The 14,628-nt window shown below is 39.0% G+C and overlaps 2 protein-coding genes across 3 annotated transcripts in view; one reads left to right on the top strand and one right to left on the bottom strand.

Moving 5' to 3' along the window:
• The window catches only part of ERO1B (endoplasmic reticulum oxidoreductase 1 beta), a 64,371-nt gene extending 63,250 nt beyond the window's left edge, over positions 1–1,121 (top strand). For both annotated transcript variants that reach the window (XM_032609304.1, XM_032609303.1), the window contains one exon: positions 781–1,121. In XM_032609304.1, the coding sequence (XP_032465195.1) occupies positions 781–790 (10 nt within the window). In that variant the 3' untranslated portion in view covers positions 791–1,121. The remainder of the gene's footprint in view (positions 1–780) is intronic.
• Positions 1,122–2,265: 1,144 nt separating this feature from the next.
• Positions 2,266–14,628, bottom strand: part of GPR137B (G protein-coupled receptor 137B) — a 56,192-nt gene continuing 43,829 nt past the window's right edge. The window contains exons 6-7 of the mRNA XM_032609305.1: positions 10,995–11,119; positions 2,266–8,951 (exon numbers count right to left, since the gene is read on the bottom strand). Coding sequence (XP_032465196.1) covers positions 8,894–8,951; positions 10,995–11,119 — 183 coding nt within the window. The 3' untranslated portion in view covers positions 2,266–8,893. The remainder of the gene's footprint in view (positions 8,952–10,994; positions 11,120–14,628) is intronic.

Here is a 14,628-nt window from a genome sequence, read left to right as displayed (position 1 = left end):
CTTTCCTTTACTGTGATTTGTTTCCAGATTAGTTACAATTGTGTATTAGAGTGAGTTCTAGGAATTAAAAGATCTAGTTAGGGTAAAAAGTTCTTTTAAAGGTTTTAACAGATCTTTCACTACCAAGAAAATAAACAAATGAAGTATTCTTAAGCTGAAATCTATTTGATTAACTTTATTTTACCATAAATTAGATTGTGGCAGGCAGCCTACATTTTTGTGTATGTGTGTGCTTTTCAAATGAATGTGTATGTGATAGGAATCTTTGTTTTGCAAGCCTGGTGATGTTTTATGGTCCTTGTGATATAAACTTTTTTCCAACTCACATACCTTTTTGTTGTCAAGTGATACTAGAGTACCGACTGCATTGTGAAAATGCTTGCCTGGCAATAATACCTCTTGGCATTTTGTCTTTATCTCATCACCTAATTTAAAAGTCCAACACTTGATAATGTAACTTGACAGAAATGATTGTGCCAGCTGATAAAGTAATGAAAAGGAAGAAAAGGAAAATATTCCTTCCTTCAATGGCATGAGTTTATTTTTTTTCTTAAGTGGCATCTATGTAAGTTAGAAATACTGTATATTAAAACTGGTAAATTTAAATGTTCCTCTTCTGTTGATTCTTAGATTATGAGGAGGATCAGACAATATTAGTAATAGTTTTTACAGTTTTGAAATCTGATAAACCCAGCGTTTTATTTTGACATTTTAACATTGTGAGTTACTCAGTACTTATAATCTCTGTACGTATATGAAACACTGTGCCATGTTTTACAGCCTTATCTAGGTGCCACTGTATGTAAAAAAGGACAGCTGTTTTGATCTCCGTCAGCATTGCCTTCATCTGGAAATTTGGGAACAGTTCACAGTAAACCTCTCAGCAGTTTGCAAACTGAAGTACCTGCAGAAACCATAGCTATTCACCGAAATACAGACTGGGTGCATGGTACCATGGAAATTATTTGGTAAAACAAAACAGCATAGACACACACCAAATTTACGTGTACTCTAAGTAACATCTACAGGCGCAGCTTTGATTTTGAACAGAATTCCAAATAATTGGCTGTTGTACCCACCAGATTATAGAAAATGTGAATTAAATGTTTCTGCCATCTTCCTATCTTGTCCTTTTTTTTTTTTAACCCCCTTTTAAATGTTTCCTTTTATGAGATGAAAACTTGGTTATAATTTGGGTGAAGGGAAAAACTAAGTAGTCTGTGGTTGTTTCTTTTTAAAATCATAATTGCACTCATTGGCAGCCACTGTTGAAGGGCTTTGCATGGATTTATCTTCTCAGTAACGCTAGCAGGTAAGTACAATTACTTCTCTGTTTTTAAATACGAAAACTGAGGATAAGAGAGGCTAAGTAACTTATCCATAGTCAGAAATTCTAGGTTGTAGAGTCTCGGCTCAGAAGTTGGTGTATTTGTGTCAGTTTATAAATTGGCTTATTACCATTCAACTAAACACTGGGGACTTCTGGCGTCTTTTGATTGGTATTGAGTCATAAAGCTTTTTAAATATACTTACTTTATTTTTTGAAAAGGTAATAACATTCACATGGTTCAAAAACCAAAAAATATACAAAGCTCTACAGTGGATCGTTGTCTTTCTTGGGCCCAACTTTCCGTACTGGGCATCCTTCCCCTGCCCTCACCATCAGTAACCTCTGTGCTTGGCTTCTTATGTTTCCATCCATACATCTTTAAGGCATATACCAACAAATACAAAAAGTCTTATTTTTTCTCTCATTTTTACCCAAAGAGTGGCATCATATACGTACTGTTTGCTTTTTATTCCCCCCACTTAGGTTTTCTTGGCAGTCTTCCCATGTCAGTAGATAGCTTAATCACTTTTTTTTTTTTTAGTAACTGCTTGGTATCCCATTATATGACTATGCAATCGTTTAATTAGCTAATCTCCTATTAATGGGCATTTGGATTGTTTCCAGACATTGTATTTATGCCATTTTACACATATGTAAATATGTACTTGTAAGTCTAAATTCCCCCAAATGGAATTTTTGGGTCAAAGACCATGTGCAATCATAATTTTGAAAGATATTAGAATATTGCTCTCCACAGGGGACGGCTGCCAATTCACATGCCCACCTTCAGTTGAAGGCAGTATCTGCTCCTCCACCAATACCAGTGTTATTAAAAACCTGGATTCTTGCTCTCCTGATAAGGTGCAAAATTATGTATCTGTGTATTTTAGCTTGTATTTTTCCTATCATGAGTAAGGCTGACTACCTTTAATATGTTCAAGAGCCATATTTCCTTTTGTGTTCATAACTTTTACCCATCTTTCTACTGCACTGTTGATCTTATCAATTTATAGGAGTGCTTTATTTATTAGAGATGTTCATACTTTGACTGTAATAAGCTGTACTTTTTTTTTTTTTTCCATTCTGTCTTTTGACTTTGCTCATGGTGGTTTAGCCATGGAGATTTGTCTTTATGCAGTCTAATTTATTGTTTTAGTGGCTTCCGGACTTTTTGATAATTAAGAAGGCCCTCTTCACAGCAATAATTCACCTGTATTTTCTTCTAAAACTTTTATGATTTTATTTTTTTAGATCTAAATTTTGACTCCTTGGAGTGTATCCTGGCATAAAGTGCAAGGATCCAACCTAATTTTTTCCCAGACGATTACCCAGTTAATCCAGTACCATTTATCGAACAGCTCATCTTTTTTCCTCACTAGTTTGAGATGCTATGTGTATCTCATCTAAAATCCTGGGTTCTCTATTTCATGGATCTCTTCACTCCTGTACCTGTACCACATTGTTTTAACTACTCAGGGCCTATGTTTTAATACCTGGTACATTGGCCCCCTCTTATCTCCCCTGTCCCCTTTCAAAATTTTTAAATGATTTTTTTAGCTGTTCTTGTTTGTTCCGTAGGAGCTTTAAAAAAAAAAAAAAGTCCTTTAACATAAGAATCATGCTAAAACTCTGCCCACCTCAGTGTTTTCTCTGGAGGGTTGCCCTTTTAGCAACATAATGTGTCCACTGTTCTTTTAATTTGATACTTCACCTTGATAAAAATCTACTTTTTATTATCTGTTGTGTTAATCATTTCAGTATTCTACTTGCCAGCGCCCAAACAGGTGAGAGCAAAGAGACAGAACGTGAGGTGCCTGTGTAGACAGAATTTCATCTCAGTGCTTCCGTTTTAAGACTTAGTTCTCAAATCATTCTTAGAAGCTGTCTTGCTATACAATCCTTATTTCCTTTTTTACTCCATTATGCATTCTTTGTCCAAAAGTTGGATGTCTGTCAAAGATTCATAACAAAACAGGGAGGGGCCCTTAAGTGAGTATTAATCTTCTAAAATTAATATGCAGTGGATAAAAGTGCAGGTGCAGGAAGTCACCTTAAAAAAGCCCCGGTGATATATACCAGAAGAAACGGGATTTGAATATTCACTCACTGTTCTAGGAGCTGGGCATATAGCAGTGAACGAAACAGACATATCCCTGCCATCGTGTAACTTATGAATTCTGTAACCTCACTAGGTTATATCTAGTTGACAGCGAGAATGCACCCAGAGGAAGAATACAGTTGACCCTTGAACAACATGGGTTTGAACTGCACAGGTCTACTTAACATGCAGATTTTCTTCAATATATACATATTACAGTACTACGTGATGCGTGGTTGGTTGAATCTGCAGATTTAGAACCAGAGATACGGAGAGCTGATTACAAAGTTACATGTGGATTTCTGACTGCCTGGGGGTCAGCCCCCCTAACCTTCACGATGTTTCAGTAATCAACTGTGTATCAGTCGAAGAGGAATAGGTAACACAGAAAACCTGTCTAGTGGAGAAGGTCCCCTCGATGTGAATGAATCTTATTTGCTTGACAGTGCCATCAAGTTGTCACAGGCTGATTAAAATCATCTACCTACCACCCCTTGGTCAGGGCAGAGTCTGCGTTCACCATGCATCGTTCTGATATCATTTAACTTTTCCGTGCGGATTTCCTTCACAGAATATATCTCCAAATGGGTAAGTGTTCTGCTGTCCTTTAACAGGTTTTCAGTCTTCAGACCTGAAGCCCAGACTCTAGGCTAGTGAACGCACCAAGGGAATAGCACACCAAGGATATACAGTAGCACAAATTGAATGGCGCTGGTAAAGCATTATTTGGTTATCCTAAACTCACCCTTTCTATACCTCAATCAGTGCCTTCAAGGAGCACGTATGACTTGGGACTGCAAAGAAACGGGAGGGACTGTTGGAGGTTAGCAAGGGTCATGGGAAATTGAGGGTCAGAGTCAAGAAAGGTCAGAGTGACAGGGATCAGCAGAGAAAAGAGAGATTTTGAAGCTCATACAGGCTGAAAAGAAACAGGTCATGGATCCAGCTGAAGAGAGCAGGCAGCTCATCTCTAGTTCTGACTAGGCTTTTAAAGTTCAGAGACAGAAAACATATTCTGGAGATAAAAGCCTCTAATATTCTGAGTGGTAGGGCACCAAGCTCCAAAAGGACAGATCAGGTTTGGAGGCTAAAGAATGAATGCTGGCAAGGTATGATTAGTCTCTAGGTAAACGGGGTAGGTCCCAGCGACAGGTCAGGTCAAGGGATAGAGATAGAGGTACGAATCCAGCTTTAGAGGAACCAGGTAGATACCATTAGGAGCTGCTGAGTCAACAGGTTTGGATCTGAGGACTTTGAAACCCCTGCTTGATGACCTGACAGCCAAGTCTCAGAACCCCACACTGAATGAACCCACATCAGTGCCCAGGCCCAGAGGAGCTGAGTGACAGGTACGGGGAATGAACCCAGAGATCTAGGTTGGAGGCACACGAACGTCAGCTGACTTTTAAGGTATTTTGACCCTTTGGTGCAAGGGCTCTTCATAAATACATACCTGCTAAGCGCCAAGAGTAGGGTTAACGTAAGGGTGGTGGTGTGTCCACAGACTGGGCCCACAGACACAAGTACTGAGCCCAGGGTCTAGCACATAGTAGGTGCTCAATAAACACTGACTGAATTCCACTTCCTTATCCTCATGGTCCCTTTAAAAAAATGTTTCCTCACTTTAATCAGTTTGTTTATAGTCTTTGAGAAGAACTCCACTATTTAGCTTGATCCTTTCCAAAAGCTCCTCCATCTGGACTATGAAGTCTTAAGTAGCATTATGCATAGTTAGAAATGCTTCCAATTAAAAAAAATTCTCACCTATATGGAATAAAAATTAGAAATGCATATTAGATGTGTCTTTGATCAGCCCTATACTTTATCATGCAGTAATCTAAAGACACGAGAGCAAGTTGTTGTTTTTAAAAAAAAACAAAGTTTCTTTATTTGGAAATCTTGATAGTTTCAAATATTTAGACCCATTTAGTTCTAATATGAGTTCATCTTTATGGTTAAAAAGTAAAAGCAATATTCTTGTAATACTATGTAAATGTAAATGAGGACCTTTTTCTCAAAGCACTTCTCACACTCTAGGATTTACTAACACATTCCTTTCCTCTTAATAGGGGTTAATTGTTCAAGGCCAACAGAGAGCAGTTCTTCTGGATTTTGGTAAGAGAGAAAATTGGGGGGTGCATTAGCAAGTGTGCCTGATGTAAGCAGCTAGACACAATAACCAGCAGTCACTAGCAGTGTGCCCGACACATTCAAGACGGAACCGGCATAGCTAAATGTGACTGGTGTGTGTATACGTTAAGAATCAAAACCTCTTAGAGCCCACAGCTCTGTGTGTGACACTCCGGGGGTTTTAATCATCAGCCCAATTAAATGGGTTAATTGCAGAAAGGAAAAAGAGCCACTGAAGGACATCTTACAGGCAGACCTCATTTTACTGTGCTTTACTTTACTGCACCTCAGATGCTGCATCTTCTACAATTGAAGGTCTGAGGCAACCCTGCATTGCACAAGTCTATCGGCACCGTTTTTTTCAACAGCATGTGCTCACTTTGTGACTCTGGCACATTTTGGTAATTCTCCCACTATTTCAAACTTTTTTCATTATTACTATATTTGTTAAGGGGATCCATGATCTTTGATGTTACTTCTATGACTTGAAGGCTCAGCTAATGGTTAACATTTTTTAGCAATATTTTTCAATTAAGGTATGTACATTGCTTTGTAAGATACAATGCTACTGCACACTTCACAGACTACAGGTAGCGTAAACATAACTTACGTGCACTGGGAAACCAGAACAAGTCATGTGATTCAGTTCATTGCAATGTTTTGCTTTATTGCAGTGATCTGGAACCAAACTTGCAGTTATCTCCAAGGTCTGCCTGTACACAAATCAGTTGGAATTCTTTAGAAAATTAACTCCATAATTAACTCCATTACGCATATTTCCAGTGGATGCACAGGGACATTCACATGCAGCCTTTAGTGTTGAATCGGACTTAGCTAAGTGATGGCACAAAATTTGTCAGTGATACTGCCATAGTCCCCCATACTTCTTTAACGTTCAAATTATGGGAGTTTTAATTTCATCATGTGCCTTAAAACAAGAGGACAGTTGGGCATTTTTAGAACCAGTAATCACATTCCTGGCCTTCTCTTGGCCTTTAGTATTTCACCTAGGAGTAGCTTTGTTAGTGTACTTGGGCAACACAAGTAAATTAGGACGTTAAAGGAAATTTAATTTCCTTTCCACACCATACACAGCACATTTCAGAATATACGTGCTCATTTACTATGAGAGTTTGTTACAATCATAGTTTTTCACATTCTAGATGTGTTTACATTACTTGTACTTTAAGGCATTACTTTTCAAAAGGGAAGAAGAGAAAATAGGCACTTAAAACATTTTTATCGTTTCTGATAAAAAATAATAGTTCAAATAATACTAGCAGCTTAATCATAAAAAATAGATTACGGCTTTTATCAGTTAATGCTGAGTATTTCGATTTTTCTTGCCAATAATAATAAGATATTTGTATGTCATAGGATGAGTATAATAATTGCATGATGTTTTGACCTAATATTGAAGAACTGCAGTACTTCCTGAAAGCATGATTTAAAGGATTTTTAAGCATTTGCTGAGTCTGCCTTTAAATTCTTCTAAGTATCACTAACAAAGATAGTATGACAAGCTAGGGTGTTCTTAAAGCATATTTAGAATAACAACTTATAATATTTTAAGGTAACCTGAATAATCAGTGCAAATTTGCTTCAGTGTAGAATTTCCCTGGCAGTAACTGTTTTAAGTATGTGACCCAAATTCTTCCATATACTGAAAAGCAAGAATGTTGTTGTGTGTGATTATGCAGGGTGAAGGTGTTGCGTACACATGAAAAACCCAATCATGACCCACTGAAAACTTGAGATCCTGATTTTTAAATACCAATCAAGATAAGAGAAGCAGACTTGATCACTGTGAAATCAGTGCCCAGAGGACAAGTTATTCCTGAAGGCCAAACTGGGAAGGAAGACATCAGAAATGGGTTTCATCACGTGGGCAGAGCTTGCTAATATAAGTTCCTTTTCATCTGCCCCTCCCTCTGTCCCTAGATGTGAGATTTCCTAGGCAGAGCAGAAAGATACTTTCTCTCTGGTAACAATACTTCCTCTAGTACTCCAGCCTCCCTGACAGGAGCCATGTACAGTCTCCTATTATAGGCAGTTTTACAACTGCAGGCCACATATATATGTATATGTTATAGACTTGGAGATTTTAGAATGGCATTTATGGTTGGGGAACTAGGTATTTCATGACATGTTTCACTTAAATGAAATACTACTTACAAGCAGCTGTCTGGAATGCCCTTTTACATGGCCTGAGAGGCAGGACTCATGCTATAGGATACGGCAGTGCTACTACCATTTTAAACATGCAGCTTCCAGTGGGCCTGCTTTCAGAGCTACTTAAAAAAGTATTATTTTAAATATGGTTGGAAACTGTAAGAAAACTGTTAGGATTCCACATAGTCTTTTGGCTCAAGGACTCAGGGTTACCTGTTATTAAACCCCTTTTGAGAACCTCTTCGTTGTTCAGTAATGAATGTTCAGTGAGCTGGGAAAGGTGCAGTCTGAAGTCCTGAGGTAATGGGTATTAGATTCACTGGGCTAACAAACTGTGCAAAAATCTCTGAATACAGCAGAGGAAGTTTAATAGTGTAAGTCAATTCTATCAATGTTTTATTAACTTTATCAACTTATCACTGATGGTATACATTAGTGCCCTGTTTGAAATGGAGTACTAAATTTTGGCAAATTTAGGAGATTCTCTGAGGAACCAACCATCTATGCCTCAACAACTCTTAAGGAGCCAATTACGTACTATGCGGGTCTGTTGATGTTCTGCTACAATTGTAACTTTCAACACTGGAGCTGCAATCGGCTTTCTAGATGTCAACTGTACTTAGAGGTCTACCAGAATCTGAGCGATCTGAAGAGGTAAGGATATGAGGAATACTTTAGTCCAAAAGCCTTTAAAACAAACAACAAAACAAAAAACCATCAGACCATTATACTGTATACTTCTAAAGTGAATTATGCATAAAAGTCTGTGCAAATTACAACATATATTGCAGTAACAGTCTCAAAAAATCCTAGTATATTTTAGCATTAAGTTATATAAAATACATCTTTATAAAAGTACAGATTTTTTTTTGAAGTTTTAAATTTATACTCACTGAAACAGGCAGCCAGGCTCACTTTTTAGTACTAAAATAAGGTTTTTATCAATCTAAATTATTGCTTAGTCCTATGGAGCCATCAGAAACCTGTAACAAAGAAAAATCAAGTCCTATTTTCTTAAGGAAACGTGCCCTAAAATTCAGCTGTCATTAAATTAGTCTTTCTGAAGATTTTCAACTGAGGCATCGTCCATACAACTGTTAACTGATACCGCTACCGTGGCTTGGTTTGTCAGGATCCAAAACTGAGTCTGGTTGTAAAGTCCCCTACTTGAACAGGAAGCTGTTAGTTTGTTGTCCCCAGTCATAGCAGTCCGGAGCAAAACTTGAAAAGAGAGAGAGAGATTTCAGTGGCGTGAAACGTTATGCTGACTGTGACGACATGCCAATTTTAGGTGGACAGAAACTAGGGTTTGTATAAACCAGACAATCCCGAAGCTGTTGAAAGCTTCCCTGAAGCCCGTTTTCCCACTGAAACAGCGCTGTGCACAGTGGCTAGAAGACCACCCACAACACCGAACGCTGTACAGCCCAGAAGTGTAGTGATACTGCAGCCAATCACTGTGTATAACAAGACGCTTTATGCAACAAATTGTATCTGAATCCTAATGGAGAGTATAGCTCACTACCTGTGTTTTTGTTTTTTTTTTAACATCCTTACTGGAGTATAATTGCTTTACAGTGGTGTGTTTAGTTTCTGCTTTTTAACAAAGTGAATCAGTTACACATATACATATGTTCCCATATCTCTTCCCTCTTGCATCTGCCTCCCACCCACCCTCCCTTATCTCACCCCTCTAGGTGGTCACAAAGCACCGAGCTGATCTCCCCGTGCTATGCGGCTGCTTCCCACTAGCTATCTATTTTACGTTTGGTAGTGTATATATGTCCGTGCCAGTCTCTCACTTTGTCCAGCTTACCGTTCCCCCTCCCGTGTCCTCAAGTCCATTCTCTAGTAGGTCTGGTGTCTTTATTCCCGTCTTGCCCCTAGGTTCTTCATGACCTTTTTTTTCCCCCTTAGATTCCATATATATGTGTTAGCATACGGTATTTGTTTTTCTCTTTCTGACTTACTTCACTCTGTATGTCAGACTCTAGGGCCATCCTACCTGTGTGTCTTTGGACAAATAACTTCTGTGCCTTGATTTAAAAAAATTTTTTTTTTCCTGTACCTCAATTTTATTATCTGTTAGAATGGGAGTAATATTGGTAACTACCTTGTTGGGCTTTTGTGAGTTAATACCTGTAAAATGTTTATAACAGAATATTACTATACAGTTAGCTTCTCAATAATGTACATTATTGTTGTTTTATCATTATTTTCCTCTGTGTAATGGAAAGGGGATTCTTTTCTTCTTCCACAGAGGCAGTGAGGGCACCCTTAGCTGTGTCTCTTCTGGCACGTGAGAGGTTAGGGCTGCTTCAGCAGGTTACAGAGGGACATACATAGCGAACAGGCAATGCCGTGGGGACTGGAGAAGAGAACAGTTTTAGGGAAGAGAGATGGGACACCTTTTGACCTCAAAGGCCTGGAGTTCACTGACTACTTTCCCAATTATCTGTGTTCTTTACACCTGCTGGCTGGGTGGACTGTTCTCTCTTTTTCCCCCAGCACTATATTTTATTCTATCATCTGACCAGGATTTCTCTGCTCCCTGATCCACTGAGAAAGCAGGTATTCTCCCAGCTTTTTCTGACCCTATAACAAGGACTCCTTTCAGACCCCTTTTAAGGTTTTCTAAGGATTTTACTGTAGTAGTAAGAGCAGAAAGCAAGCATATCTTTATCATTTTGCCCCAGGGGGAAAAAGAATTTACCTTAATATGTAACGGTAGGTCTTTAAATTCACAAAGGGTTTCATAAGATAAGCTTTCACTTCTAAAAAACAGCCTGAAGCTACCCTTTCACAGGAACAGTCCAGGGGTCCTGGGAGGATGGCAGAGTGAAGAGAGGAGCCTGGCAAGCACTAGGTCAGCCCTTTCTGCCCCTCTCGCCCCTGCTGGCCTTGAGGGTCCCAGATTCACAGGTTGAAAGAAGGGACAGGATGATCGCTGAGCAGTGGAGTGTGGCTGAAGCGTCCCTGGGCTGAAGAGTGGGAAGGGAATCCAGTAGCTACCCCACCTCCTGTTTGCAGACCACGACCGTGGCCTTGGCAGAGGTCTCGAAGCGCATATCTCAGGAGGTGGGTCTCGACTCTGGCTGCAGTTAGTCTTACTACTCAGATGCTTCCCCTACTTTTTCTGTTGGCCTCACCCTACCTCCAGCTCCGGGGGTTTGATGCAGGCATTTCCGTTTAGTTTGAATCCATTTCATTGGCTCGGCCCTCAGCCTCCTAACCACGCCCCTCCAGCATGAACTAGGGTCTTACCTTCCCTGAAGTCCCTGAGGGGTAATGTTCCAGGCAAGGTCATCATCACTGTCGTATCTTCGAGGGTTGTCAAAGAAATAAGATCTGGGACCAAATCCATGGCTGGGGACCATTCCAGGGTTGGTCTACAAAGACAGTATAATGGTTCAGTGTATTTTCAGACACTGTGCCTTGCACGAGGCAAAGATAAATAACATCTCTTTCTTGCAAGAGACTAAAGATGCTCTGTCCACCTGGATGGAGTCACTTGTTCAGCTGGAGTGTTCATTTCAGTTACTTTTTAATTTAAGAGGTATTAACTTTTTCTCATCAGTATGGACAAAATCTTCTTTCAGAGTTCTGCTTGCAGCAGTGAATGATCACCGTTTTAATCTCTTACAGAAAAATTAGACAATACCCAAATCAGCCAAACTAGACAGTCCCAAATTAGATATAAACCTGTATAATGATGTGGGCATTCACAACAAATTAAAATAATGAAATGATGAAATTTTGAGAGTTTCTTATCCAGTTTCTATAATCTGCCTCTCCTCTGTCCCCAAGCTGAGTTCACCTCTCAAAAAAAATTACAGCTGTCCACAGGGGACTGGTTCTAGGACCCCCCCCCCCCAACAGATACCAAAATCCAAGGATGCTCAAGTCCCTAATATAAAATGATATAGTATAGTCAGTCCTCTGTATATGCGGATTTCGCGTTTGTGGATTCAACCTGGCATAAAATCCCACGTTTGTTTGACATCTTTGTACATATCATTAGTGGTCTTTTTTTTTTTTTTTTTTGGCCACAGGGTGCAGCATGTGGGATCTTAGTTCCCCGATCAGGAACTGAACCCGCACTCCCTTCAGTGGAAGCACGGAGTCTTAACCACTGGACCACCAGGGAAGTCTCTAGTGGTCTATTTAAAAGTTAACCAATAGAGTATGAAAAAAGGTTATTATAGGATGGATATCTATATGTGAATTTCTGCTTTTCTAAGACTCACCTAGCCAAACATAGGAAGCAAAGCGGAACTTGTACAAGGTGGGACACCTTCAAGTTTACTGTTTATAGCAGTTCAAGAATGTCTATACAAAGAATGAAGTTGGACCCTTACCTCACACATAAACAAAAAGTAACTCAAAATAGATCAAAGACCTAAACGGAAGAGTAAAAATTATAAAACTCTTAAAATATAGGGGCAAATCTTCATGACCTACAATTTAGCAAAGGATTCTTAGATATGACACCAAAAACATGAGCAGCAAACCAAAAAAACAGATAAACTGGACTTCAAAATTAAAAACGTTTTTCCGTCAAAAGATACCATCAAGTGAAAAGACAGCCACAGAATGAAAAAATATTTGCAAATCATATATCTTTACAAGGGACATATCTAAAATATATAAAGGACTCATAACTCAATGGTAAAAAGACAATTTAAAAGTGGGCAGGGAATTCCCTGGTGGTCCAGTGGTTAGGACTCTGCACTCACTGCTAAGCACCCAGGTTCAATCCCTGGTTGGGGAACGAAGATCCCACAAGCCATGCACTGCAGCCAAAGAAAAATAAATTTTTTAAAAAGTGGGCAAAATATCTGAATAGACACTTTTCCAAGGAAGATATACAAATGGCCCATAAGTACATAAAAAATGCTTGACATCATTAGTCATCAGGGAAATACAAATCAAAAGCCACAGTGAGATCTCTATCAGGGCATCCTGAATCAAAAAGATAGATAACAGGGGCTTCCCTGGTGGCGCAGTGGTTGAGAGTCCGCCTGCCAATGCGGGGGACACGGGTTCATGCCCCGGTCCGGAAGGGTCCCACATGCTGTGGAGCAGCTGGGCCTGTGAGCCATGGCCGCTGAGCCTGCGCGTCTGGGAAGATCCCACATGCCGCAGAGCAACTAAGCCCGTGTGCCACAACTACTGAAGCCCATGCGCCTAGAGCCCGTGCTCCGCAACAAGAGAAGCCACTGCAATGAGAAGCCCGTGCACCGCAACGAAGAGTAGCCTCTGCTCACAACTAGAGAAAGCCCACGCGCAGCAACAAAGACCCAACACAGCCAAAAATAAATAATTTTTTTTAAAGGGATGAAAGACTTGAAACCATAAAACTCCTAGAAAAAACATAGGCAATAACGTCCTTGACATCAGTCTTGACGATTTTTGGATCTGACTCCAAAAGCAAAGGAAATAAAAGCAAAAATATACAAGTGGAACTACATGAAACTAAAAAGCTTCTGCACACCAGAGGAAACCATCAACAAAATGAAAAGGCAACCTACTGAATGGTAGAAAAATATTGGCAAATCCTAGATCTGATAAGGGGTTGATATACAAAATATATAAAGAACTCATACAACTCAATAGCAAAACAAAAAACAAAAAAACCCACCACAATCTGATTTTAAAATGGGCAGAGGATCTGAACATTCTTCCAAAGAAGATGGCCAACTGGTTACATGAAAAGATGCTCAATGTCATTAATGATCAGGGAAATAAAAATCAAAACCACAATCAGTATCTCTGCATACCTGTCAGAATGGCTATAATCAAAAAAAAAAGTGTTGGCAAGGACGTGGAGGAAAGGGAATCCTTGAATCCACGTGCACTGCTGGTGGGAATGTAAATTGGTGCAGCCACTATGGAGGTTCCTCAAAAAATTAAAATCATTACTACCACGATCCAGCAATTTCTCTTCTGTATATTTATCTGAAGAAAACGAAAACACTAATTCAAAAAGATATATATACCCCCATGTTCACTGCAGCATTATTTACAATAGCCAAGATATGGGAACAACCCAAGTGTCCACCAATGCATGGATGGATAAAGAAAATGTGATAACACACACACAATATTCAGCCATAAAAAGAATGAAATCTCCTGGTAAACCATAATGGAAAAGAATATGAAAAAGAATACATATATGTATAACTGAGTCACTGCTGTACAGCAGAAATTAACACAACATTGTAAATCAACTATACTTCAATAAAATTTTAAAAAAAGAAAAAAGAATGAAATCTCGCCATTTGCAAAAATATGGTTGGACCTTGAGGGCATTATGTTGTGAAATAAGTCAACTAGAAAAAGGTCAATACCATATGATCTCACGTATATGTGGAATCTAAAAACAAAGAAACCCCAAGCTCACAAATACAGAGAACAGACTAGTGGTTGCCTGAGGTTGGAGGTGGGTGAAATGGGTGAAGAAAGTCAAAAGATACAAACTCCCAGTTATAAAATGAATAAGTCATGGGGATCCATGTACAACATGGTGACTATAGTTAATACTGTATTGCATATTTGAAATTAGTTATAAGAATGGATCTTGAAAGTTCCTACTGCAAGAAAAAAAATTGATAAGCTATGTGTGGTGACACATTAGTTGGACGTATTGTGGTGATCATTTTGCAATATATAAAAACATCAAATCGTTACACTGTAAACTAAAACGAATATAATGTTATATCAGTTATACCTCAATAAAAACAAACAAAACAGCAAATAATAATGCAACTGTAAAGTGTCCTGACGCCAAAATGTTTGGGAACCACTGCTCTAGATAATACTCTAAACAGTAAATATATTCAAACACAATAGCCAAGTAACTCTATACACATACACACAGAGTGTGTTAAGGCTGACA

This window comes from Phocoena sinus, chromosome 16 (assembly GCF_008692025.1).
Source record: "Phocoena sinus isolate mPhoSin1 chromosome 16, mPhoSin1.pri, whole genome shotgun sequence".
NCBI lineage: Eukaryota > Metazoa > Chordata > Mammalia > Artiodactyla > Phocoenidae > Phocoena > Phocoena sinus.
Note: the sequence above shows the minus strand (reverse complement) of the source record. Positions and strands in the feature narration are given on the sequence as shown.